General features: G+C 51.6%; 1 protein-coding gene across 7 annotated transcripts in view; it reads left to right on the top strand.

The window, feature by feature from the left end:
* The window catches only part of DNM1 (dynamin 1), a gene marked incomplete at both ends in the record, with an annotated part of 42,738 nt that overhangs the window by 10,123 nt on the left and 5,349 nt on the right, over window positions 1-27,266 (top strand). For 3 of the 7 annotated variants that reach the window (XM_080927499.1, XM_080927497.1, XM_080927501.1), the window contains 18 exons: window positions 1,161-1,234; window positions 1,504-1,653; window positions 1,917-2,120; window positions 3,643-3,741; window positions 3,821-3,981; window positions 5,427-5,569; window positions 5,681-5,816; window positions 5,914-5,981; window positions 8,749-8,887; window positions 13,738-13,824; window positions 18,091-18,161; window positions 18,348-18,399; window positions 18,628-18,639; window positions 20,960-21,073; window positions 24,549-24,658; window positions 25,681-25,792; window positions 26,182-26,193; window positions 26,489-26,659. In XM_080927499.1, the coding sequence (XP_080783625.1) occupies window positions 1,161-1,234; window positions 1,504-1,653; window positions 1,917-2,120; window positions 3,643-3,741; window positions 3,821-3,981; window positions 5,427-5,569; window positions 5,681-5,816; window positions 5,914-5,981; window positions 8,749-8,887; window positions 13,738-13,824; window positions 18,091-18,161; window positions 18,348-18,399; window positions 18,628-18,639; window positions 20,960-21,073; window positions 24,549-24,658; window positions 25,681-25,792; window positions 26,182-26,193; window positions 26,489-26,659 (1,915 nt within the window). Of the gene's footprint in view, window positions 1-1,160; window positions 1,235-1,503; window positions 1,654-1,916; window positions 2,121-3,642; window positions 3,742-3,820; window positions 3,982-5,426; window positions 5,570-5,680; window positions 5,817-5,913; window positions 5,982-7,031; window positions 7,171-8,748; window positions 8,888-13,737; window positions 13,825-18,090; window positions 18,162-18,347; window positions 18,400-18,627; window positions 18,640-20,959; window positions 21,074-24,548; window positions 24,659-25,680; window positions 25,793-26,181; window positions 26,194-26,488; window positions 26,660-27,266 lie in introns of all 7 variants that reach the window. The other 4 variants (XM_080927498.1, XM_080927495.1, XM_080927500.1 and 1 more) reach the window with 2 other exon arrangements.

The following is a 27,266-nucleotide window of genomic DNA, read 5'->3' as shown; positions in this document are numbered from 1 at the left end:
TTTCCCTAGCCTTCCCCAAGCTGGTGGCTCATGGACCCCCAGCAGTGTCTGCTTTTCTAGAGGTGGCACAGGAGAGGGACCCAAGAGGGGGCCTTGAACCTGAGGCCCCTGGGCCTGTCTGTTCTCCTTGGACCCTTTGCCCACAAGTCTGGGGTGCAGGAAATGTTGTGCGCCTCTATGGGCTCTGGGCTGAGTCTGAGTATCTGATGCCCTCGGAGTCTCCCTGGGTCTCTTCCGGATGACTGGCTGGATCAGAACGGCCCCTGAGGCTCTGGTCTGCTGCTTCCCCATCTCTGGGTTCTGGGGGATCCCATGACTGCTAATTCTGCCTGCCTGGTTCCTGGAGAGGCCCCCACCCTCCAGCCAGTCTGTGGAAGAGTCATGGGTGGGGAATTGAGACTAGCTGACAGAGACTCATCCAAAAGTTGACATCAGCAGGAGCAAATGTCGGGTCTGTCAGGTCTCAGGGCAGTCCTATGGAGGGGGGCTGCGTCCCTGGGGCCTGGAGGTCAGGAGCTCTTACAGAGCCGAGACTCCTCTCCTCTGCGCCATGCCATGAGAAGATCCCTGAGGCCGTTTTCTCCATCTATAAAGTGGGGACAGTAACTGCATCTTCCTCCTGGGGCTACTTTCTGGAGCCTGTGAGCTGCTGCCCACAAAGCAGCTGGCATGCAGTTGGTACCAAAGAAGGCTGAGTTCTGTTCTTTGCCTCCTCCAGGCTGCGTCTGCCTCGTCTTCACCTCTAGCCAGATGGGGCCTGGGGAAGAGGAACGGAACCATTGCCTGCTCAGAGGGACAGGGAGGAGGGCAGTTCTGCTTTGTTTTGCTGAGAGCTAACAGGCCATCAGTTACTTGGGCTATCCTGTACTACAGTATCTCCTGGGCAGAATAACAGTGGCTGGGATGGGGGCAGGGACTTTCTCTTGACTCGGAACTAACATGGTATATATTTGAGGGGTATCTGGGGAGTTGCTCGTCTAGCCTCTTGGCAACCTGATGTGGTTACTCAGGGGAGCCCCTCCCCTTAGTGACGTAATGTTCTCGGTAAGATGCTGTAGGTCTTTCAGGGGATTTTGGGTAGTAGCAAGACAGGTACTCCCTGGGAGGGAAGGCACCTGAGCTCAGATCCTGACCCTCTTCTGACCCCCAACTCATTACAGGGACTTCTTGCCCCGAGGATCTGGCATCGTCACCCGGCGTCCCCTGGTCCTGCAGCTGGTTAATTCTACCACAGGTTCGTGTCCATCAGCAACCAGGTGTGGTCCCTCCCTAAGTTGAAGTCCAGCCTAGCTACTGAGGTTGTTTTCGGAGTGACTTTAGGCACGGTCATCCTCCCCTCCTTAGGTCTTGATCCCAATCTAGACAGTGGGTGTAAAACTGTAAAGTGGAGATAAGGCTTGCAGTGTTTGGAGGTAAAGGGCGGATTACGGGAGAAGATTGTCACTCAGGTGGGCTTCCCAAATCTGATGCCTCCTTCCCCTCTCCTGCCGGCTTCTGGAGCAGAATATGCCGAGTTCCTGCACTGCAAGGGGAAGAAATTCACCGACTTCGAGGAGGTGCGCCTGGAAATCGAGGCTGAGACAGACCGAGTCACAGGCACCAACAAGGGCATTTCGCCGGTGCCCATCAACCTGCGGGTCTATTCGCCCCACGGTGAGGAGACCTGGCCCCGCCTCCTCCTTCAGGCTTCTTGACTAGCCTTGCCTCCTGGGCCGATTGTTCTGGCCCCACACATCTCATGTACTTGTTGAGCACTGTGGTCCTCTGTGTCCACTTACCTCACGCCCCACCTGCCTAGCCCCTCCCACTTCTGGCTGCGCTCACCAGTAGATGTTCTTTAAGCTGGACCCTGTTCTTTAACTCTGTCCACCTAACCACGCACACTGTGAACCCGCCCTTTTTGTCTCTCTGTCCAGTGCTGAACCTGACTCTAGTGGACCTGCCTGGAATGACCAAGGTCCCAGTTGGGGACCAACCTCCTGACATCGAGTTTCAGATCCGGGACATGCTTATGCAGTTTGTCACGAAGGAGAACTGCCTTATCCTGGCTGTGTCCCCTGCCAACTCGGACCTGGCCAACTCTGATGCCCTCAAGATCGCCAAGGAGGTGGACCCCCAGGGTAGGTCTTGAGGGGCAGCTGATGTACAAGGCGCGGCAGGGGTCTAGTTTTAGTTTAGGGGTATCACTAGAGAGTCTAAATTGGGTTAGGACTAGAGTTAACCTTTAGACTCATTTCAGCTCGGTATAGAGAAACCTCATCTTAATATAGAAAGTCCAGGATTGAGGCCAGCTCAAGCTATAGGATAAGTCCGAGGACCGCCTGGGTTACATGAGATCTCATTTCTAAAAGCTAAAAAGGGAGCCTTCAAGGTGGCTCAGTGGGAAAAGGTTCTTGTTGCCAATGATGACCTGATTTTGATCCCTGGAATCCATGTGGAGGGAGGGGAGAACTGAACTTTGCACGTTGTCTTCTGACCACACATTGGTGCACTCACATACCTAAGTAAGTAAGTAAATAAATAAATAAATAAATAAATAAATAAATAAATGTGATACTTAAAAGACCCACCCGAAGGAAACATTTGATTCCGGTTGGAGATATAGCTTGGTGCTGGGGTTCTTACCTGGCATGGTGTAGTAACAGTATCATTTTGGCTAGGTGGTTATGGCACACCTTTAGTCATGGCACTTGGTAAGAGAAGGCACTCATAAACATTAAATAAATAAATAAATAAACAAATAAATCACAGCACTTGGGATGTGGAAGGAGGCAGATCTGTGAGTCCGAAGCCAGCCTGATCTACAGAATGAGCTTCAGAGCAGCAGAGTTACACAGAACCCTGTCTTAAAAACGCATAATAATAACAATAACAATAACAATAACAATATAATAAGACATGATTTTGTCACCAGTGTTGTAGTGCACAGTCAAGATCCTGTCTCTCAGGAGGTGGAGGTACAAAGATCATGAGTTCAAGCCCAGGGCAGGCTATATACCTCAAATTAAAAAAAAATAATTTAAGGTATTTTCTTTTTAAAACAATTTTAATTAATTTTTATTTATGTGAGTACACTGTAGCTGTCTTCAGACACACCAGAAGAGGGCCTCAGATCCCATTACAGATGGTTGTGAGCCACCACGTGGTTGCTGGGATTTGAACTCAGGACCTCTGGAAGAGCAGTCAATGCTCTTAACTGCTGAACCATCGCTCCAGCCCCTAAAAGTATCCTCTTAGCATGGATGTTTTGCTGGCATGATGTTTGTGCAACTTGCTTGCAGAGGCCAGAAGTTGGCACTAGATCCCCTGAAACTGTTACAGACATCTGTGAGCTGCCATGCAGGTGCTGGAAAATGAACTGGGGTCCTCTGGAAGAGCAGCCAGTGCGCTTACCACTGAGCCATCTCTCCAACCCCCTGTGTGTATCAGGTTTGAACCCAGCTTGAGCTTCATAGCTAGATCCTCCCTGAAAGAAACAAGATCAAAAACCACCTTGGCCACCTCGGATCATGCAAGAGGGGCAGCTAAGTGGGTGAGGGAGTAGACAGGGAATGGGGCACAGTGTGGAAGGTTTGGGGTGCACAAAGTCCTCTGAGTGGAGGCTGGGGCCACTGTGACAATCCTCCTGTGGTCACTTCCCAGGCCAGCGCACCATTGGGGTCATCACCAAGTTGGATCTGATGGATGAAGGCACAGATGCTCGGGATGTGCTGGAGAACAAACTGCTCCCTTTGCGTAGAGGTAGGCAGTGGGTAGACTTTCCCCACATCTCTCTTTCTGGAAGACTGGTTCACCTTTGACCTTGACCCCTATTCCACAGGCTACATTGGCGTGGTGAACCGGAGTCAGAAGGACATAGACGGCAAGAAGGACATCACAGCCGCCTTGGCTGCCGAGCGCAAATTCTTTCTCTCCCACCCATCCTACCGCCACTTGGCTGACCGCATGGGCACACCCTACCTTCAGAAGGTCCTCAACCAGGTAGGGGGGCAGGCCAGGCCAGGGCCTGGAGAAACAAGAATACTTTCAAGTACCTCTTTGTTTCTTTGTATGTGTTTTGCTTTTTGAAGTGTATTTTATATGTATGGCTGTTTTGTCTGTGTCTAGTGCCCCAGGATATCAGAAGAGAGTATTAGCTTTCCCCTAGGACTGGAATTACAGATGGTTGCGAACTGTCATGAGGTTGCTGGGAATCAAACCAGGGTCCCCTGAAACTGTTACAGATATCTGTGAGCTCCCATGCAGCTCACTGAACTGGGGTCCTCTGGAAGAGCAGCCGGTATGCTTAACCACTGAGCCATCTCTCCAGCCCCCTGTGTGTATCGGGTTTGAAGCCAGCAGCCGATGCTCTCTTAACTGCAGAGCTGTCCAGACTGGTTTTCTCAGTATCTTAAGGGTGACCAAGCTAGATCCAGAGAAGGGAAGCCACTTGCCCCAGGTCCACAGGGAGGCAGTGACAAGGATTTTGCCGACCTTTCCAGTCTGGGACATGGAAGAGGAGCTCCAGGACTCGCAGCATGTATAGAAGGCCAGGATTGTGTCTGGTTGACGGCACTCACTAGAGATGATGGAATGGATTCAGATGGACATCCTGCTCCTTTAGTCAGGATCCAGAGAGGCTGATCCAGAAACTGCAAAGATACCAGAAGCTTCTCTGGGCTGTTCCCCTTCTGGAGTGTGTGTAGGGACAGTCAAGGTTACCGTAGGTCTGGATTCCAGTTCCAGCTTCATTACTCTGCCTCTGTGACACTACTCTCTGTAAAACAGAGAACAGTAGTGACCAGACCCTGACCCATAATGTCTCCACAGTGGCTCACGGGGTTAGGGTATAGAGGAACCTAGCAGACTTGAACACATGAACTTGAGAGACTTACCTTTTAGATAATTGGAGCCCCGAGGAGTACAAAGAAAGTAGGGGGTGTCCTTCAGCCTCTCCTGCCTAAATACATTTGTGCTCTGGTACCTAAAAACATTCAGTTACTCAAAGTTAGCTAGCTTTAAGTATGGATTCAGAATAGCTCATCTCTGGGAGTACCTGCAGGGCTTGTCTGCTATTGCAGGGGGTCTCAATCTGCGGGTTGCAGCCCCTTTGGGGGTTGAATGACCCTTTCACAGGGGTTGCATATCAGATATCCTGTATATCACCTACTTACATTATTATTCACGACAGTAGCAGAATTACAATTGGAACTAGCAACGAAAATAATCTTATGGTTGGGGGTCACCACAAAATGAGGAACTGTATTAAAGGGCCGCAGCATCAGGAAGGCTGAGAACCTTCTACAGCTTCTGGCCTGGTCCTCCTCAGCTCTGAGCCTCACTGCATCCACACGGCCTCCTGACATCCCTCCCTCTCCATGCCTAGGCCTGTGGGCATTTAGGCTTGTGACCTTGGTTTTAACCTTCTCTTTTCCCGCCACGCCTAGCAACTGACCAACCACATCCGGGATACACTGCCCGGACTTCGGAACAAACTGCAGAGCCAGCTGCTGTCCATTGAGAAGGAGGTGGACGAATACAAGAACTTCCGACCAGATGACCCAGCGCGCAAGACCAAGGCCCTGCTGCAGTAAGGCTCCTGGCCCGAGTCCCCAGGGCAGAACTACTCCAGCCCCTCCCACCCTCCAGGGCCCGGGGCTTCCTCCTCTGCATCCTCAGGCCACGCCCTTCTCCCACACAGGATGGTCCAGCAGTTTGCAGTGGACTTCGAGAAGCGCATTGAGGGTTCTGGAGACCAGATCGACACTTATGAACTGTCAGGTGGAGCCCGCATTAACCGGATCTTCCATGAACGCTTCCCTTTCGAGCTGGTTAAGGTAGGGTACTTGTAGTCCCAGGCAGGAGGGTAGGCCCTGTCTCTGTCTTCTGGTGGCAGGGCTGACGCTGACCAGCCTTCTGTCTGTTCCACTGCAGATGGAGTTTGATGAGAAGGAACTGAGAAGGGAGATAAGCTATGCTATCAAGAACATTCACGGCATCAGGCATGTACTGGGACCAGGGCGGGGCCTGCACCCTGTTAGGCAAGGGGCATGGGGCCTGAAGGAGCCTCCCCCAGGAAGAACCTGAGAGTCCTGGTCTTCAATCCCCTCGACCCCAACTCTCTAGCTCCTAACTCAACAGGCTCCAGATAAGGGAGGTGGCTGGGAGGCCTGGCCTCTCCACAGCCTGCAATCCACTGGCCTCTTTGGCTGTCCTTGTAAGAGTGGCCTGGAGGCACAGAATACAGGTGTCCAGGGAAGCAGTCTATAGGGATGGGTGCAACTCTCCCCAGGGCACAACAGTTCTGCCCAGTACCACCCAGGTAGCCGAGCAAAGGGTAAAGTTACAGAGCAGGGCCTGGGGCATAGCATCCAAATATCATTCTAAATTGCTTTATGAAGGGAACTTCCAAATTGTCGGACCCTCCCAGACTCCTATATTGCCTCCCCCATTTTACCCACTCCCCTCCTAAGCCACCCTTTGGTACAGAAAGGAGGGCTGGGAGATAGAGCCTGCTGCTTAGATACCCGCCCCCTCAGGGATCCAGACTCTTGCTGGCACTATGCCCATCTGGCACCTCTGTGAACAAGACAGAAGAGCCCTGTGCTCTTCCTTAGGTTCCATGCTATGTCTTGGCATGGAATTTACAATAACTGTGTTGGCCTAGTCAGAAGACCTCGTCTCTTAATCTTAAAAAAAAAAAAAAAAAAAAAAAAAAAAAAAAAAAAAAAAAAAGCTCAGTTCTCAGAACAGTTCTTAAGGAGGCCTTGGTTTGGCAATTTCCAAAGAGTTTGGGGACATAGAACCTTTCACAACAACTCTTAAGGGAAGCAGAAGGTACACAGGAGACTCAAGCCCTAGGATCACTGACAGAAAACCCCTCAGCAGAACCTCACAACCCATTAACAAGATGGGAACACCAAGGCTCAGAGAGGGTAGTGGGAGGACTCTTTCCTCAGGCATAGTCAGGGGCTGGAGAGGGACCCTGGCCTGGCACTCCTGACACGTGCCAACCTGTGACTCTGTGCCCTTCTCCTGCCCCGGGCGTTCAGAACGGGGCTGTTTACCCCAGACATGGCCTTTGAAACCATTGTGAAAAAGCAGGTGAAGAAGATTCGAGAGCCGTGTCTCAAGTGTGTGGACATGGTTATCTCGGAACTAATCAGCACGGTTAGACAGTGCACCAAGAAGGTAACAGGCAGCCCTCGGCCAGCCCCCTTCAGTCCCCCCCACCCCCTTCCCTTCCTGCACTGCTGAGCCAGTCCCCACGTACCCAACAGCCTCCTCGGTAGCATGCACAGGCCTCAGCGGGGTGGGGAAAGACCTGAACAGGGGAGCCCTCTGAGGGGGCCTCACCCACACCTTGATCCCCAGGTCTGGGGAATCAAAGAATTGGACACTAAGAGATCTCCCCTGGCTCAGAAAGAATGGAGTTTAAGGGAACTCTGGGCCCCTGCCTTCCACAAGGTCTGGAAGGGTCTTGAGGAAGCCTCGGGCTGAGGACATGTGAGGGACAACTTCTTCTGGGGTACTGTACGGGAAGCTGGGCAGCCAGAGGAGTGCAGAGGGCCCAGGACTGGCAGGTCCCATGTCTCCCTGTTGTCCTCCATCCTCTCTACCGTCCCACCCCTCTTTGGGGACTGTCACTCAGACTTTCCATCACCTTCCACATTCTGCTTTCCAGGGACAGAGCTGTCTCCTGCCAGGCACCCAGCCTTACAAAACTGCCCAGGAAGGCAGGGCTTGAAGAATGTTGCTCATTTCTCACAGCAGGGAAACTGAGGCTGGGGGCGCTGAATAACCTACCCTGGGCCATATCTGCTAAGAAGTGGCAGAGCTGTTGCTGGAAGCTGAGGCTGTGGACTCTTAATTCCAGTGCTCATTGGTTCCACCAGGACCCCTCCCTCCCCACTGCTGCCTTGGCCCCTCTCAATCACCGCTCCTCTCTCTGTCTCCTCGCCTCTTCTCTCGCTTTCTGTCTATCGGGGCTGAGTTCCCACAGGCCTGTTAGGAGGAGCAGCAAGGGATGCCCCTTGAGGAGGAAGGGAGGAGGAGCAGGGGCAGGCAAGGTGGTCAGGAGTGGAGGTTGGGAGGGCGGGCTGCTGCTGGAAGCTCCAGGAGGAGCTGCATCACAGACTGTGAGGGTGGGTAGTGTACAGCCTAGGCCTCCATCACAGACTGTGAGGGTGGGTAGTTACAGCCTAGGCCTCCATCACAGACTGTGAGGGTGGGTAGTTACAGCCTGGGCAGCCGAGCAGCAGCAGAGGTAGCTGATGGTGCTGGGCTTCTGAGTCTCGAAGAAGCAATTCACGGACACTCAAAAACCTAGACTTGCACAGGATGTGTGGTCAGGGCCTGGTCTGGGTTAGGTCCTTAGGACCCAAAGGCACCGGAAAAGAGCTTGGTGTTGAGGAAGATTCTAGGAGGCATCCCTGGGGCAGAGGATCTGAACTGGAAAGGGCTCTCTCAGAACAGGGGTTTGGTCCCTTACACCTTTGGCCATAACCCCAGAGCCCTGGGGAGGGGGGTCCCTGGCAGCACCTGGCAGGTGCGACCCTGGGAGAGGTGGGGGGCTGGGTCCCACGCTCACGGTGTCTTCTGTTCTCTCTCTCTCTCTCTCTTTGTTGGTGTCTCTCTCTTCCCCCCATGCCTTGCCATCCTCACCCACCCTTGAGCCCGGCCGCTTGGCTTTCACTCCCATCCTCCTCCCCTCTGCCCACCCGGCTGCTCCTCTTCCTGCCCCCCTCCTCCCCTCCTCCCCGGGTGCAGGACGGGCCTCTTCACACCTGACCTCGCTTTTGAAGCCACAGTGAAAAAGCAGGTGCAGAAGCTCAAAGAGCCCAGTATCAAGTGTGTGGACATGGTAGTCAGTGAGCTCACGTCCACCATCAGAAAGTGTAGTGAAAAGGTATGGCAGCCGCCTGGGAGGGGCTGGGCCCAGCCGGCACCACGTCCCAGTGGTTCCGGCTTCCCATGGGCAGAACCATCTGCTAGCAGATGTGGCCGCCTCTTGGCTCCCCATTGGAACCCAGGCAGTCCCTGGTCTGAGATTTCCCATCTTCATTTAGCCCCGGGACTGTTTTCACACAGGATCCTGCCAGACCCTTGTCCCTTGCTAGGGGCTGTACTCTACCCCACATTTCTCCTTTCCCACCGGTAAGGATGACTGGACAATGGCAACCCCAGTGATGACAGGATGTCGGCTATTTACTGAGCAGCTACTAGGTGCTTCAGTGGGCCAAGTCCCCTTACCATGGGATTTAATTCTCACAACAACTCTGAGCAGCGGGTAGCACCATTATCCTCGTGACCAGACAGATCTCAGTTTTTCTGAGAGCAGAACGGGACTCAGATAGAGGAGGGTCCAGGGTCAGGACCTCTTGGGACAGGAAAGCCAACCCCAGGACCTCAAAACCAGTTTCCCTTAAAGTATATTGGACTGCTTGGTGGCAGCACTCCATATGAGTCAGGTATGGGCAGCCTCTTTGGGGTTGTCTGTGACCTTTTCCGTGTCTTTCTCTCTTATCTGTCCACTTGTGGCCATTTGGAGGATTTTTAGCCAGGCTGTCCAAAATGGCACTTGCTTTCAGCATACAAAAGGGGACCCATTGGCAGTGGGAACTTTGCCAGAATTCTCGTAGCGTCCCTGAATCTGGGAATGTCCGTTGAGCTGAGGTATATGTGTGGGTACATCTGCATTAACTTCAGGATGCTAGTGAGCATCACCCAATGTCTCTGGGCCCGACTCTGGGGAGTGTCTGCATCTTGGTGCAGAGGCTGGTCCATGGGCTCTCTGTCTGTCGGGCTCAGTCCATGACAGAAACAGTTCCAGGCCTATGTAAGAGCACTGAGCATGCTCCAGGGTTTGTATTTCATTTTTGTTCTTTCCTTTCCCTCCTCTCCTCTGTCCCCCCCCCCCCACCTTACACCTCTCTCTCTCTCTCTCTCTTTTTTTTTTGTTTGTTTTTGAGACATAACCTTACTCTTTTGCCCAGGTTAGCCTAGAATCTACTATGTAGCCAAGGCTGACCTTCTGTCTCAGTCTCCTGAATGATTGCAGTAAAGGCATGAGCCTCTACACCCACCTTGAAAACTTCCATTATTTCTGGGCTGGCCAGCTGGTTTGATGAGTAAGGCCGTCACTGTGTGTGTGTGCCAGCACACCACACACACACACACACACACACACACAAGCTTGAGTAGTGGCACTCAATAATAAAATAACCCATCTCAAAAACGTCCCGAGTTTTATAACATAATTGGCGTGTGTCTTAACCACGTGGACGCTGATCCCTTATGTTGGTTTTCTTGTTCTACACACATTCTCAGTGGACTTATTACCTAGCCTCTATAAACATCTTTTTTTCTGAGACAGGGTTTCTCTGTGTAGCCCTGGATGTCCTAGAACTCATTCTTAGACCAGGCTGGCCTTGAACTCAGAGATTTATGCTTGCTTAGGCCTTTCGGAGATTAAAGGCATGTGCCACCATCTCCTGGCCCTATATAATTTTTAATGGTGACACCAGCAGCCATTAAATGGATTTTCCCATTATTGAACATTTAATTTTTAAAAACATCATAAAGAAACAAGAGTTGAAGAGATGGCTCAGTTGGTAAAGTGCTTGCCACACAAGTGGGAAGACCTAAGTTCAGATCCCCAGTGCCCACGTGGAACGCCAGATGCAGCAAGACACGTGCTTGCAGGGCTGGCAAGGCAGACTGGCAGAGCCCTGAAGCCTGCTGGCTCATCAGACTACCCAAAGCTTGGTTCCAGGGTTAGTTAGAGATTCCATCTCAGATATAGGGTGGAGAAGGAGCATCCATGCGAATGTGCTGGTAACGAGTTTCTCTGCACGTGAGATTCATTAGGCTTCTTTCTTCTCAGAAGTTTCCTTAGATTTCTAGAAGACTGATTGCAAGGTGCCAATGCCCCAAAGCTGCAGAATGCTTCGCGGAGCTGCATTCCTTGGGAAAGCAGTCATTATGAATGATAAAACTCTGAAAGCTCTCTATGCCCATCGAGAGGCAATCAGTAGGCAAAGTAAGGCAGCTGCAGTGGAAGACTGGGACTATTCAAAGGGCAGTGGAGTGTAGTTGTCCAGGCCTGCAATCCAGCACTGTGGAGGAGAGTCAGGAGGATCGTGAGTTCAAGGTCACCCTCTGATACATAGTAAGAGGCCAGCCTGGGCTACGTGAGAGCATGTCTCAAAAGAAAAGAAGCAAGACAGGCCTGTGTGCTTCTGTCTACATGTCCCTCTAAGATATAATGAGAGACGTATGCTGTGTGATGAAAAACATGTTGCTGAGAAGAATGTTTGTAGCACTCAGGAGGAAATTAATAAGTATCAAATCCTAAAATTCGAAGTCCTGTTTACCCAAGGCTAGCCACTGGTTTGAATGGGAGAGAAAGGAACAGGGCTGTTCCTATTTCACACCAAAGCCTTCTGCGGTTAATCAGATGGTTCCTGTGAGCAAGAAGCTTGCTTCACAGAGAGCATAAATCTTGAGAGAGAGCCACAATTTGGCCAAACGATTTAACTTCGTCCGTTTTGTTTTTCTTTACATGCAAACTCACTCATGCTTGTTTGTTTGTTTAATACCTGTGTTTTTCTAAGACACTCCTGTCAGGAGCTGGGTGTCGCTACTAGCCCTGCTGGGATTAGATTTTTTTTTAATTTCTTTAAACTTCTCTGAACACAGCTGAGAGTTTGTTGCTAGGCATGAGATAAGACAAGCACCCAGGAAGATGTGCTCCGAGAGGCCATCTAGCAGGGCTGGCTGTGAACCCAGAAGTCATGGCTGCTTCAGGAGCTCCATTTCTGACCTCTAAACCAGTGGGCTCCAGGCCGGCTACTCCCCTCAGCCAAGGACACAGAGAGAGAAAAGTTCCATTTTAAAAACTGGTTAAAAGTCCTGGAGGCAGGCGCTCCAAGGAGGCAGCCAGAATGGAAAAAGATGCTTGGAAGGAGCAGAATTTCCTGAGGGGGCTGAGGCAGCCCTGTCTATATGGGACACGTGGAAAACTTGAGAAATGTAAATCCAGGCGCAGAGCAGGGAGCTGGCTGTACTCCTCAAGCAAATCCTCCCTCCTTCCTTCCCAGCTCCACCCCTACCCCTGCTCTGGGAGGGAACCTTGGACCACCTCAAAGGCATGGTAACTGTGACTCAACCCCCAAAGCTCAGAGGCTTCATTTAAAAAAAAAAAAAAACCTCACAGGGAGCAGACCCCACCAGCCATCATTTTCTAAGCCCCAGGGCTCAGGCTGGTCCTCTCAGACCACTTGTGCTGGGCCGCCTCAGCTGCAGCCATGACACAGCCACTGGAGGGTTGGATACAGGCTTCTCTCAAGTTACCCTTCCTTGGGCTGGCATCCTGGGCTCCACTCTCTTCCCTGTCCTCCTCCCCATCCCAACAGTCCCTCTTGACCCTCGTATTGTCTTTAGAATCAGGCACAGAATCCCTGGACATCTTCCCACAGGATGCCTCTAAGAGTCTTGACCCAGGACAGGAAGAAAAACAGGACCAGGAGCCTGTCTTAGCTGAGGGTTAACTACCCTGGAGAATGATGGTCCCGGTGGGCGGGCTCCGCCTTTAAAAGCACTGGAGGAGTCCCATCTAACAGCTGGTTCCAAGTCAGGAGATCCAGGAGCCTCTGTCTGTTCACCTGGCGGGAGGGCAAAGAATTCATCTTCCATTCATTTCTTCATCCCTCCGACATGCCCTCTTTGAGCCTCACTGGCGCCCAGCCCTGCCACAGCCCCGAGGGACAAAAGACTGAGGTAGCACAGGGAGGCTCCAGACTCAGCTCTCAGTCCTCAAGGTGGACAGGCTTTCTAGAAGAGCCGGCATGTAAGAGATGCTACAGCAGAGCGACTGAGCTGAGAGCAGGGATCTGGAGGGTCCAGGGCCATCCTTGGCTACACAGAGCACAGTGGGAACTACTGAGTCTGCTAAGTTTCGGCCCTGGGCAGACGTAGCTGAAGATGATGGTGGCAGACAGAGGTGTATCAAGGGAGACAGGATGGGAGGGTGGATTATACCCAGTGTGCCAAGGGCCTAGTCAGGCCCCCGCGGGGTACTGCTCATGCTGCTGACCCCCCATCTCTGCATGTCCCTTTGTCTTTGCATGCCTGTGTCCTGTAGCTTCTGCATGTCCTCTGGTGTGACAGCTGTTATCCCCTGTAACTTCTTCCCCGGCTCTGGCAAGGAACATTGCCTGTCCCCAGCCTGACTCAGGAGGTCAACTGGCACCATGGGCCCTCCCCTTCCCCCATTTCCTCCCGGATAGATCTGGAGGCTGTTCTCTGCTAGCTCCTCACCTGGCTGTCATTCAGAGCCTTTAGGAAAGTAAGGGTCAGAGAATGCCTTGGGAGCTAAGGATGCCTCAAAGGTCTCCAGCTGCCAGGTTGGTCTTCGAGATGGCCATGTCAAGAGGGCAGTTCCCGCAGCCTAGCTCTTTCTGTGGTTCTTCCCCATGGAGACTGCCTCTTGCCCACTGAAACTGCCCAGGTGGGATGGTCCTGGAACCGGGAAGACCCTTGAATTGCTATTTAGAACGTGCACTTTTGGTGGAAGGAGTGGCCATGGTTTGGTGCCATCAGCTTCCTGGGGCCCCAGGGCTCTCTTCTTGACCTGGTTGATGTTGCCATGCATATCTCCCACCCCATGCTCCTGGGTCCCTGTATTCAGGTGGGCTTTGGGTGCCTAATGCCCCAGGCCCTGTGTGTACGTGGCTCTCTCCTCCTGCCCTTCTCTAGCTCCAACAATACCCACGTCTACGGGAGGAGATGGAGCGAATTGTGACCACCCACATCCGGGAACGTGAGGGCCGCACCAAGGAGCAGGTGAGCACACAGTCTCCATCTTTTCCTCTTGTCAAGATCACTTTCTGATCCTCTCTGCTTTCTGATGGGATGATTTAGTGGATGTAAAGGGGACCGTTGTGGCCATGTTGAAAGGCACAGTTCAGCAATACTGAGTACGCACGACATATGGTACCATCACCACCACCCGCAGAAGGCTTTGTGTCTTGCAATGCTGACTTCGTGCTCGCCACAAACGGTCCCCTTGTAGCCCCTGACAACCCCCTTTCTTTCAAATTCATCTGGGTTCCTGGGGTAAGTGAAATCATACAGTATTTCAATCCTTTGGTGTCTGGCTTGTTTCACTTAGCGTAATGCCTTTATGGTTTATCCAAAATATTGCAGCACCTATTCTGACAACTATATATTATGTTTTTGTTTATGTATCTCAGTCTTTTCCACCACAAGGTTTTTTTTCCGAACACGGGTGTTTTGTCTGTACGCGTGTCTGTGTATCATGTTTGTGCCTGGTGCCCAGTAAGCCAGAAAATGGCATTGGATCTCTGAGCCTGGAGTTACAGGCAGTTGTGAGCCTCCATGTGGGTGCTGGGAAATAAGCCAGGGTCCTTTGGAAGAGCAGCCAGCGCTCTTAATCACTGAGCCATCTCTCCAGCTCCTCTCTGCCATCCTTTGGCTGTTGTGTGTAAAACAATTAATAAATATGGCTGGCCAAATACTTCCTCAGGTCCCTGCTTGCAGTTCTTTGGGGATGCAACATGCCGTGTTCTTGCTAGTTCTCCTGGGAATTGCATGCAAGGCCAAGCACATGCTGAGCACATAGGCCACCGCTGAGCCGCGTCCCAGGTCTCATTAGTTATTTGAGAAACTGTCATACTGATTGCACCCTTTCCATTTCCCCACGTTCTCTTGTTTTACTCCTTCCGCTTCTTATTCCTTTTGCTCCTCCTTCCTTCCCTCCCCCTCCTTCCTGTCTTCCCTTCCCATCTGCCCTCCACCCCCTAATTGAAATCTCACTATGTAACCTAAGCTGGCCACAAACCCATGATCCTCCTGCCTCATCCTCTGGAGTGCTCCACATGCACCCCTACGCCCAGATTCTAGATCTTTTCATTTTCTTCGTCTGTCTGGCATCCTTGGCTTCCTGGCAGTGTGTCCAGTCATTCCCCCAGGCCTTTCTCTGTTTGCTGTGTCTCTGGCTGGCCCTGCGCCCTCACGGCCGCTCCTCCTTGTCTGTTTCTGAACTGTTCACTCATTCACAAATCTAGACACCAGATGTTGTCTTTGGGACTAGAAGAGCAGAGATATTTGTGTCAATTTGAGGCTCAGAACAGGGTCTCACTGTGTAGCCTGGAACTTACTCTGTAGACCAGGCTGGCCTCAAACTCACAGGGAGCCACCTGCCTCTGCCTCTTGAGTGCTGGGATTAAAGGAGTGTGCCACTTGCCCCCTCTTGGATTGTCTGTCACCTCGATAAGGTGTCTTGGTGCCCCAATTTCCTGCCTTCGGTGTCCCTTCTTCACAATGTTGTGCCCCTGGTCACTCAAGTTCTTCTCATTCATGTTTTTCTGTTCTTAGTATGCCAAGTGCCTTTATGAACAACTGTGTCCCCAGACTCCTGGGAGGTGGCCTAAGAGGAGGAAAAGCTTGAGGCCAACCTAGATAGTGCACAGAGAGACCCTGTTTCAAAACAAACAAGCAAAAATTAAAAAAAAAATAAAAATAAAAAATAAAAACAAGAACAAAAAGAAAAGAGAAGAAACTAGGCAAGGCCAGTGGGTAAGGCATTTGTTATTCCAGTATGAGGATCTGAGTTTGAATCCTCAGAACCCACTGCATGCCAGGCATGGCGAGGCACGCCTGTAGCAAGATGAAAGGCAAGCGATAGAAGAAAGCCAGGCATGATAGTGCACACCTTTAATCTCAGAACTTGGGAGGTAGAGGGAGGAGGCTCTCTCTGAATTTGAGGCCAGATTGGTCTGCACAGCGAGTTCCAGGACAGCCAGGACTACATAGAGGGACCCTGTCCTGACAACTTTCCTGAGAGAGAGAGATGGGAGTGGGGGTGAGAAACCCAGGAAGCCCAAAGTCCAGCTAGCTTGGTGTATGCAATGGTAAACAGCAAGTCTCATACAAGGTAGAAGGCAAGAAAGGATAGTCAAGGTTTTTATCTTTTGCCCTCCATATGCACACGTGGTAAACACGGTGTTCTTACTCACGTCTGTCCACAACCACCTCCCTCCAACTCTCCCCCATCTTTAAGTTGTGGCTTACATGCTTGCATGTTAGGACTTACACAGCCCGGTCTGCTTTGAATTCACTATGGAGCAGAGGATAAACTCGAAGTTCTGCTTCTCCTGCTCCTCCCTGTGAACGCTCAGATGACAGGAATGAGCCACCGTACCCAGTTTATGTGGTGTTAGAGATTGAAGCCAGGGCTTCCTGTGTGCCAGGCAAGGACTCTGTCACCTGAGCCACACCCCCAGCTTCAGCTCTACCACTAGGAACTATAGTCCCACGGTGCACTGTGCCTTTCTCTCCACAATAGTCACACTATTTAACATCTGTTGGAGATCTCTGACATGTTCAACCAGTGACTCACTTCAACGTAATTTGTGTTCCAGTCCTTCGGGGCCAGAAATGCTTCCTCGGCAGAATGTCAGCCTTAGGAAGGACAAGCCCCAGCACACAAGAAGGGAAGAAGAGGACTTGGGGGGGGGGGCTGTGGACACGGCAGTCACTTTCATTAAGACTCAAGGCTGGATATGGTGGCACTTGCCTGGAACCTTCACTTTCTAGAGCTGGAGGCAGAAAGATCAGGCATTTAAAGCTATTCTCAGCTACCTAAAGAGTTTGAAACCAGACTTGGGCTATGAAAGATCTGTCTCATAAACCAACCAAACCAACCAACCAAACCAAACCAAAAGACTCAAATACAAGTATCTTCACATTTCAGAATTTGTAGTGGTGTGTGTGTTCCCCACCATAGCCTAGAATTTTCCGATGCTTTTGAACATCTGTAGAGTCTTTCATTGTCGGGTCACCTAACTTATTTCCCTTTCTAACGGCCATTGCCTTGTTCCCAAATTTCTTCCATTACAAATTATACTACAGCCAAGCATGTTCACATAAGCCTGCTGTCCCTGTTACTGGGAAGACTGAGGTCGGAGGAATGCTTACACTCCAGAGTTCAAGACTAGCCTGGGCAGCAGACATAAACATCTTAACTCAGAGAGGGCGAGGGGAAACAAGCAAAAGGGAAAGCTTTACATGCCTTGGATGCCGGCTCCTAGCTAGATCTTTGATTATTTGATGAACTTATCTGAGATATAATTCTAGAAAGGTTAATTTTAGTGATAAGCATCACCAAATTGCCTTCTATAGTAGCACTAATTAATCTCAGGAGCCCTTCCCTCACTTATGTAGGCAACTGTTCCGTCCTCTGCAGTACAAAAGTAAGAATTATAGCTCTGGGCTGGAGATGGCTCAGTGGTTAAGAACACTGACTGCTCTTCCAGAGGTCCTGAGTTCAATTCCCAGCACCCACATGGCGGCTCACAGACACCTATAACTGCGGTTTTAGGTGACTGGGCACCCTCTTCTGGCTTCTATAGGCACTGTATGTGTGGGGTGCACAGACAGACATGCAAACAAAACATCCACAGGCACAGCATAAATAATAACTCATACAAGAACTACAGTTCCATCTTCCTATGCAAATGCTATCCTAACCTTTACTAGCACTATTTCTTGTGGTTAAGAAAGATCTTACTTGCTGGGTTGTGATGGTGCATGCCTTTAATCCCAGCACTCACGAGGCCTAGGTAGGAAGATCTCTGAGTTTGAGGCCAGCCTGGTCTACAAAGGGAGTTCCAGGACAACCAGGGTTATGCAGAGAAACCCTGTCTCTAGAGAGAGAGAGAGAGAGAGAGAGAGAGAGAGGAAAAAAAGGATATTACTGCATTGACTAAGAGCTCTTTATGAACAAAGGTGGACAATTTTTGCATATTTTAAAACTGTTTTATTAGCATTTATTAATTACATATAATAATATTTCAGTTTTTGCACACTCTTATTGGCTGTATACATGCCTTCTGTGAAATACCCACTCTTTGTTGACTATTTTGACCTGTCTTTTCTTTTGTCTTTCAGTTATTGACTATAAGGACTTTTTATTTATTATGGATCCTAGCCTTCTAAATGTACTGAGAGTATCTCTCTCCTAGCTTGTCATCATTCTTAAACTCTGTCATCTTTTCTGTTTGCTCACCAACTTGCGGACCCTTGAAGGTCATGCTTCTCATCGACATTGAGCTGGCTTACATGAATACCAACCACGAGGACTTCATAGGCTTTGCCAAGTAAGTGCTCCCGGGAGTGACCCTTTGTGTGTGTGAGCATACATATGTATGTATGTGTGCACATGTGTGTATGCTGTTTCCAGTTCTGCCAGCTAAGCCCTCTAAGTCTTGTACCCTATGAGCAGTGAGCAGTGGAGTTGAGCCTCTTGAGAGAAGTTTTGAGACTCCTCTCCTCTCTCCCATTAGTGCTCAGCAGAGAAGCAACCAGATGAACAAGAAGAAGACTTCAGGGAACCAGGTGAGTGGGCCCCAGTGCCCCAGCCCGAGGGATGGAGGATGCCGGATGGACTTGGAATTCTGAGAACCCTCTTTCCCAATGGGAAGGGTCCTACAGGGGCCAGAGAACCTGTACTCTGCCAGCCACAAGCTTCCCACTCTGCCTCAGTAATCCTCTTTCCTCTCTCCCCGATGCTTCTCCTGGTTGCTATGGTTACTTCTCCTGGTTGCTATGGTTACCTCTTTGCAGGATGAGATTCTGGTGAGTACCAGGACTGGGGGGGTCTTGGCTTGTGCAGTGTCGGGGAGGTGGAGTTTCACTGGTGATGGGGATCTGTGTGGGACGTTTGTCTGAGCATCTTGCACATACCAGAATATCAATTCCACACCCGCTCACAGGACTGAGAAAGGCCGGGCCATGCTCACAGTCCCATAACCATACACTTGTGTATAAGTGTATGCAAGCCAAGCACTTGTTTCAAGCAGAGCTACTCTACATGGGGATGGGTGGGCCTAGGGCTAGGTAGGTACTCTTTCAAAGTCTATTGGAGGAATGCTTGGTGACTGGAGTGGATATGAGACAGGTATGTTCCTAAGAAGCAGGTAGTGACCTCCAATGAAGAGTTAAAAAATGATGAATCATCAGGAGCCTGGTCCCTCCTCTCCTAGTTCCCTGCTCCATATACTTCAAATGGCTGTGGAAACAGCACTTAGCAGCAGCCCTTGCTCGATCCAGTTATACACAGAAGACCTGGAGTCTTCAGCATTTCCTGCGTAATTTCCAGAGGCTGTGGCCGGTTTAATACCTGTTTCCCATCCAGCCTTGGGCCTTGGTCATCTCCCACCCTAGGTTCTGGTTCCCAGCACGCAGTAGGTTCCTCAGAGCAGGAAGACCAAAAGGAAGATCTCAGGAAGGTTCAGAGCCTGCCCCTGCCCTATCCCTGCCCCTTGAAGACCCAGTACCTATAGACAGGACCCCAGTAGGGCCTCTGAGAGTCCTGGGTAGGATGAGAATCTCCAGTCCCGGTGCTCCAGATGGGGAGCTGGGTGAACCGGTGAGAGCATGGGGTTGGGAGTGGCTAAGAGGGGACAAAGGCCGTAACCAGCGGAGTGCACACAGTGCTGGCCAGATCCTGGGGCAGTAATAGACTGAGGCCCAAAGGCAGGCACTGCGGAGGTACCACCAGTAGGGTGGGAGACGGTTGGCAGGGTGTCTGTTTCCAGCCGCCCTGTTAATTTAATTGACCAAAGGAGTGGTGATCTCCCTTATAGGTGCTTATAGACTGCGTGATTTGAATTCCCAGTGAGGTTCTCAGGAGCCTGAGGGGGTCAGGAAAGGCTGGAAGCAAGTTGTGCACCCAGGCCTCCAGAGAAGCATCCAGTGAGGTCAGGGCCAGGGAGAGAGAAAGGCAAGACGAAGTCCCTCTTCAGTCAGAGTCAGGGTGGCAGAGGCGGGGGACTTTGGGCAATGACCAAGGTCTGTCTGTGGGGATGTTTTGGGATAGACCTCTGGACTCTTGCTTGTTATTTGGGACTTTTGGTAGAAAGTTAAGGCCTAGAAAATGGCTGGCTTTGCTTCTCCTCTGTACCCCAAAGGCTCTAAGAACTATAATAGCTCAGTGTCCATTATTCATGTCACCACCAGTGTCCCTCTATCACTTACTGACTGACCATCGCTCCACAAAGTGATGAGATGCACAGGGAGACACATGCATTAGCAGGAAGGGGTGGATAAGTGCATAACATCGTTCTTTCTGGAGAGGGAGGGAGGGAGGGAGGGAGGGAAGGAGGAAGAGAGGGAGGGAGAGGATTAAAACTGCAGTCTCAGTTACAGAAGCAAATATAATTGCAGTCTCAGTTACAGAAGTAAACATAAAAGACCGATCAGAGATCATTACTGTGCTTCTGATTGGCATGGGGCAGGGGCAGGGAGGGCCGCTCACCATGTAAATCTGAGTGGATACCAGAGGGCGAGTAGGTATAGGCCAAGTGAAAAGGAACGGGGCCACTACAGCAAGTACAAACTCCGAGTACGTGTCAGAGACACATGTCAGAAAGACTCAAGTGATACTTGGAGTCTCCCTACCCAAACATCTACCAAACTCTGCTTGCATACTCTTAGCGATGGGGAACTCACCCTCTATTAAGTGGTCAGTCCCTGGCTCATACATCTCTCCGGCAGTTAGAAGGCTCTCTACCTCAAGCTGACCTTTGCTTTCCTGTCTTCCACTGTCTTCGCTTGTGGTTCAAGTCAGGGCAGGTCTGGCCCCCACCCTCTCTGACCAATCAGGCCTCAGCGAACTAGAGAAGGGGCTTTAAAAATTTTTTAATATAAAGAAGTACACTGTTGTTGTCTTCAGACACACCAGAAGAGGGCATCAGGTCTCATTACAGATGGCTGGGAGCCACCATGTGGGTGCTGAGATTTGAACTCAGGACCTCTGGAAGAGCAGTCAGTGCTCTTAACCACTGAGCCATCTCTCCAGCCTGAGAAGGGGCTTTTGAAGGCCTCTTCATTCATCCTCTCTTTCATGGGGAAGCCTGGCTCATGCCCACCAACCTTCTCCCCCTCCCCGTTCCAGGTCATTCGAAAGGGGTGGCTGACCATCAACAACATTGGCATCATGAAGGGAGGCTCCAAGGAGTACTGGTTTGTGCTGACCGCTGAGAATCTGTCCTGGTACAAGGATGATGAGGTGAGTCAAGGATTACTGACTGTCGGGGGTCATGTGGATTAGGCCACACCCCAGGGCTTTGCTTGTACCAGGGTGCAGAAAAAGATGTACAGTCAGGCAGGTGCCCTCTCATATAGGTTGGAAGGAGAAGATAGCAGTCCCAGAAGCACCCTAAAGTGGGTAGGCAGGGGTGCTGGGTGCCGCTCCCTCCCTGACCCAGCAGCCCAGTGGCCTTCCTGTTTTCTCACTCCAAGGCGTGCCTCCTCCTCTGTGGCCCCTACAGGACCATGACACACACATGTCCAGCTGCCAAACACTCAGTTAACCCCTGCACCCCAGTACCCTCAGACCCTGCCAACCAAGGCAAGCCGTTCAGGATACTTTCATGCCAAGGGACTAGTAGTAGTGATGGCCTATAGAACCGGCCCCCAAAATAGCCAGCCCCTGCCTGCTAGGAGACCCAGAGGCCCCCAACCAGTCTCCTCCAGTTACTGGTCTCCTTTAAGAACGAGTCTATTTGGCTTTCACATCTGGATTCCAGAGGTGACCAGCAAGAATGGGGGGGGCAGACAGGGGGTGTTGTGGTAATGAACTCCAGCTGGCCAAGGAGTTGGGGGAAGGGAGCCTCTTCCTCCTGAGGGGACTACCATAAGGCAGGGTGCTTTCAATGAGGCAGTGACATTTGAGGGGGGCACTGTGATTTGAACCATCATGTCCCCTCTGTGATCACTGTCTCCTCCAATTCTGCTTTGGGAAGGGGCTCCACCTTCCCATCTTGGGCGGGGTCTTCTGTCGTCACTGGGGGGGGCGCCAAGACATCTGGACCTCATTACCCCAACCCTGGCCTCTCCTCAAGCTCAGGGGCCCCTGGAAGGGCTGGAGTGTGAGGTGGTGTGGGACTGGGAGGTGGCTTCCTATACCCTGTCATCCTGGCAGGTCCCCCAGACAGCCCCCATGGGTCTTGTGTTCTCGTATCTAAAAGATCCTTATACAGAGTTTGGGGGATGGTGGCCCTGGGAGAGCCAAACTCTGAAAGGGGCATATATATATAATATATATATATATATATATGTCTTTTTTTTTGTTTGTTTTGTGTTTAGTAGTATGTGGAAACTATCTGAGTATTGGATGTAGAGAGGCAGGGCCTCTGTGTGTGTCGTGTGTGTCTCTGTGGCTTATGGATGTTGTGTGTGTGCATGTACGTGTGTGTGTGTGTGTGTGTGTGTGTGTGTGTGTGTGTGTTGTATGTTGGGGTATAAACACCCAGGTGTGAATTTATGTGCTTGCATGTGACCTATCCTGTACTGTGTATCAGTGTAGGGTGGGGGTGGGCTGGAGGAGGGAGAACGTGAACAAGGGAGAGGGATATTTGAGAATGTGTGTGAGTGTTTGGGATGTGAGGGTGGGGGAAGGGAGCATCCCATTGTTCGGTTGTGTGTCTTGAGTGTGAATTTGTGTTTGTGTGCGTGTGTGTATGTGTGTGTGCACCTGGGTATGAATGTTCGATTTAAAGCCAGTGTGCACCGAGTTCTGCCTCTGAGTTGTGCTAGTGTGAGCGCCGAAGTGTATTGTCGGGATGGAAGTTCAGTTTTGCACTAGGATACCTGGAGTTTGGGCTTGGGTGGGGGTCTGGTCCCCTCAGCCCAGCCATTTGCCCTCTAGTCTTTGGGTTAAGGAAACTTCTTGACAGACAGGCCCACATCACCAACTCCGACGACGATCTCCCCCACCCCACCCCTTCCCCATCGTCCTCCGATGCCCTCCCCCATCACCACAACCCCCAGTATGTCCCGCGCAGCGCGATGCTCTTGCGCTTCCTCCCCAGCCCACCCTGTGCCCCCAGCTCCCTGCCCCGGGTCCAGGCTCTGGATCTAGACGACAGCAGGGTTGGTGCAGCTCTCCAGCGACGGTGCCGAGGGTCTAACCCAGCCCAGCCTAACCAATGTGCAGACTACTGTACAATTTGGGAGTCCTGAACAGGTAGTCTAAACACTGGGTAGACGGAGTGGAGGTATCCTCTGGTGCATCCAGGCGGCAGCATCTGTCCATCCGAGGGAGCTTTGGACCCATCCCCTGGAGATACGATGCACCCAGCCCCAGCTCCCGTGTCCCCCCAGCCCCAGCCAGCCAGCCGTGGTCCCTCTCCGCTCCCGACTCCCCTTCTGCCTCCTTTGACGTGGCAGGGGTGAGCGGGAGCTGAGCTGGGAAGGAGGGGCCTGGGGAGGGGGCCGACAGGAAGGGAGGGCTGGGGGAGGAGGCCACTCCTACCTAGTGTCCAACCCTAAGCACAAGGCGGCTGTGGCGGGCCTCCCTAGATGGGTTCCAGATGTTCCCTGGCCGTGTGTGCAACTTCCTCCTCTCCTCCCCCAGTCGCCCTCTGGGGCTCTCGGCCACCCGCCTGGCATAAAGAGGGCTTTATGTGGCTGCACAGGCCAGGCGGGTATTGGGGGCAGAAGGGTGGAGATGACTCCAGGGTGGGAAAGCACGGTCCTCCTAAACCCAACCCCCACCTTAGATCCAAGGCAAGGCTTATGGAATCGCACACAGACCGTCTGTCCCGTATAGGTCCCACAGTTTTGGGTGGGACCAGCATGATACAGTCAGCAGAAACTTTTCCTTCCTGGTACCCATCTGGGGTGTCCCCTCCCAGGCTCCCTGAACTCTTTCCCTGGGACACAGAGGCTACAGACACAGACATATCTGTCTACAGATTTATACAACTTCATCCACAAAACAACAGACATGTCTAGCTTGCTGCACAAACCATCTGTGAGCATATGGCCCCAAAGTCTTATTATGTTCCAGCCACAGTTGCCACAGACAGGCGCAGTGACAAGCACGATCGTATTATCACATAGTCCTGTGCATACATGCACCTATGTCCGATAAACAAAAGAACACACAATAGTGAGAGATTCGGTTGGCCTTGCAATTCTTGGCCACACAACCACACACATGTGTTACACACATACAATTTCCAGGCTTGTGCTGTGTGTCTGATTGGTAACACATGGGTGGCTGGAAGGAGGAGACGGGGTGGGGTGGGCTGAGCCAGCTCTTTGAAGCCTCCAAGGCTAGTGTACCCTCCACCCCCCATCTCTGTAGTCGGGAAATGAAGTCAGAGGCAGCCAGGCTGGAGGCAAGAGAGTCTCATGTGAGCCATCCCTGCCGGAGGCCCAGCCTGGCTTGTCTCCAGGACTTGCTTAAGGTGGGATGAGGGAGACCCCGTTGGCCCCCCTGCCTTTGTCTGTCCCTTATACTGTGACATATATACAGGGCTGCTTGGGGTGGCTTGAAAGCCTGGGGATCTGGAGGCTGATATCTAGATGGGGCCAGGGCTCTGTGGCCAGAGTTTACTGTATAGTACCCCACATGTGCAGTGGGAAGGGCTACAGCCCTGGACTATTTTGGGTGCTCACCAGCATGGATCACCCTGAGGAACGGAGGCCTGGCAGTGCTAGGCTGACCCTTGGTCCTACCCTCCCCTTCTCAACAGGAAAAAGAGAAGAAATACATGCTGTCTGTGGACAATCTGAAGCTGCGTGATGTGGAGAAGGGCTTCATGTCAAGCAAGCATATTTTTGCCCTCTTCAACACAGAGCAGAGGTGCCTACCTGCCCCTGGCTGAGCTGCTTGAGACCCCAGACCCTGAAAGGCCCAAACCATTGCCTGCTGGGTAGAAAATGGGTATACAATTCCTGGGACCTGTTGTCAACAGCTACAACGTTTCTCCTGAGTGCTAGGGCCATGTCTAAGCATCTTCTTTCCCTCTTTCCTTCTCTTCTCTCTTCCCCTCCCTCCTCTCCTTCCTCCTTCCCTCCCTCTTTCCCTCCTTCCTCTTACCCTTCCTCCTCTCCTCCCTCCTCCCCTCCCTCCTACCATCCCTCCTTTTTCACAGCCACTTACCTAGTGTTTCCCAGGCACAAAATACTCTGCCAGGTTCTAGGAACAAAAAGCAGAAAGACTGCCTCTTTTGGAAGGGCTTCGGGACTGGAGCTCACTTCCTCCTTTCAGGCTGGCCTCTTTCCCCCCACTCCTTTGTTTCTTTCCTTCTTTTCCAAGACATGGTTTCTCTGTGTAGCACTGGCTGTCCTAGAACTCACTCGGGACCAGGCTGGCCTTGAACTCACAGAGATCCACCCGCTTCTGCCTCCCAAGTGCTGGGTTTAAAGGCATGTGCCACTACCACCTGGCTCCAGGCTGGGTCTTATGTGAGTGGGCTCTTTCGTACTCAGAGATAAGAATCACCAATAGCCACCATCTGCTGAAAGGTCAGAGAGCCATGCCAGGGCTCCACTGCCTGTCCCCCCACTTATTTCCTTTTAATCCAGGGCCTCATTTATGTAGTCCAGGCTGGCCTCAAACTCCAGCATCTCCTGCCTCGGCCTCTCAAGTACAGGGCTTAGTGTGTGCCCATTCTTGGCTTCTGTCCCATTTTACACTGAGCTACTTGTTTCCCGAAGCATCCCAATCGCCCCGAGAGACAGGAATCATTACAACCTACCTCCCGAATGAGAACACTGAGGCTTGAGTAATGATAGGAGGCACGAGGACCCGAAAGCTCACCCGTCCTTATCCCGAGCAGGGTGGGGCTTCTCATCTCTCCTCCCCCCTACCCAACCCTGCAGGAATGTCTACAAGGATTACCGGCAGCTGGAACTGGCCTGCGAGACACAGGAGGAGGTGGACAGTTGGAAGGCTTCCTTCCTGAGGGCTGGCGTGTACCCTGAGCGTGTTGGGGTGAGTGGCAGGAGGGGAGAGGCCAGCTGCTTGTCCCTGGGGGTTCCAGGGAGTCATGCTCAGAGAGGTTCTGAGCCCTGATTTGACTCACAAAGAGCAAGCATTCCTTGCTACCTAGATGAGTTTGGGACAAAGCCCTCTGGTTCCCCACTCTCCTCACTGCCAGAGGACATCTCCTGTACTTTCATACACTGGTGGCTTCAGGGTTGCCTCTCACGTCTCCCCTGCCACCGTGGCAGTGTGTACACATACAAGGGTTAGAGTACACTGTGTTAAACTCACACAATCTCTTTTTGCCTCTCGGTGTCTACTTTGGATGTGCTCCTTGGTGGTGGCGGTGACTGTGGCCATGCCAACGTGGTTTCTGTGGCTTTGACATGGACCTTCAGGACAAGGAGAAAGTAAGTGTACAGGCTCTCACTGTGGCCAATTGAGGGAGCTTGGAGATGTTCTTTTCCAATATGTGGATTGAGAAATGAAGACATATATCTAGCACTAGGGTTAGAGTCAAGTCAAGGCTGAATGTGGGGAGTCGGGGTCCTTTGAGGTACAGAGGTGGTGAGCCTGGAGCCCCAAGTTGCCCTCAGCACCTCTGTGTGGCTGGCTGGCACCCTTGCGAGGTCTGAGGTCTTAGTGATCCCTGGAAGCTGGTTGCACGAGCCCTGCCACACCGATGCCTTGTGTTCCCAATGACAGGCCAGTGAGACGGAGGAGAACGGTTCTGACGGCTTCATGCATTCCATGGACCCTCAGCTGGAGCGCCAGGTGGAGACCATCCGGAACCTGGTAGACTCGTACATGGCCATCGTCAACAAGACTGTGCGGGACCTCATGCCCAAGACCATCATGCACCTCATGATTAACAATGTATGTACAGAGTTGTGGGGTGTGCAGGGTGCTGTGTGAGACCAGGCAGCCAGCCAGCTGGCTTGTTCCTTTCCATTACATTATTTATATACGCCCAGGACAGGGAAACACATGCCTTTGCGTTTGTTGTGTGTTGGTCCGGGACGACTTGAACAAGTTTGTTTTCTCCTTTTACCATGAACTCAGATCATTAGGGCTTGACAGCAAGCACCTTTATCCACTGAGTCACCCCATAGTCCCCAAACCCTTAACTTTTCTAAGACAGGGACTCACTACATAGTTCCCGCTGGCCTTGAACTCATAGAGATCCATCTGGCTCTGCCTCCTGACTGCCGGGATTAAAGGCATGCGCCATTATGCCTGGTTCCAAAACCCTTAATTTTGATAGTATTTATTGTTAGCCCAAGATATCCAAAATATTATTGTTTTGAGATAGAGTCTTGCTGTGAAGTGCAGGCTTGTGGTTGATCCCTGGCTTTACATCCCCAGTGCCAAGATGACAGGTATGGCCTATTTACTACACCTGGTCCCAATCCAGAAAATATTAATTAACAGAATAATTTCCCATTAAGTTTTGCAAGCCCACTCCAGATGTTACATATTCAGT

Source organism: Micromys minutus (assembly GCF_963924665.1).
Source record: "Micromys minutus genome assembly, chromosome: 13".
NCBI classification, from domain to species: domain Eukaryota; kingdom Metazoa; phylum Chordata; class Mammalia; order Rodentia; family Muridae; genus Micromys; species Micromys minutus.
Note: the sequence above shows the minus strand (reverse complement) of the source record. Positions and strands in the feature narration are given on the sequence as shown.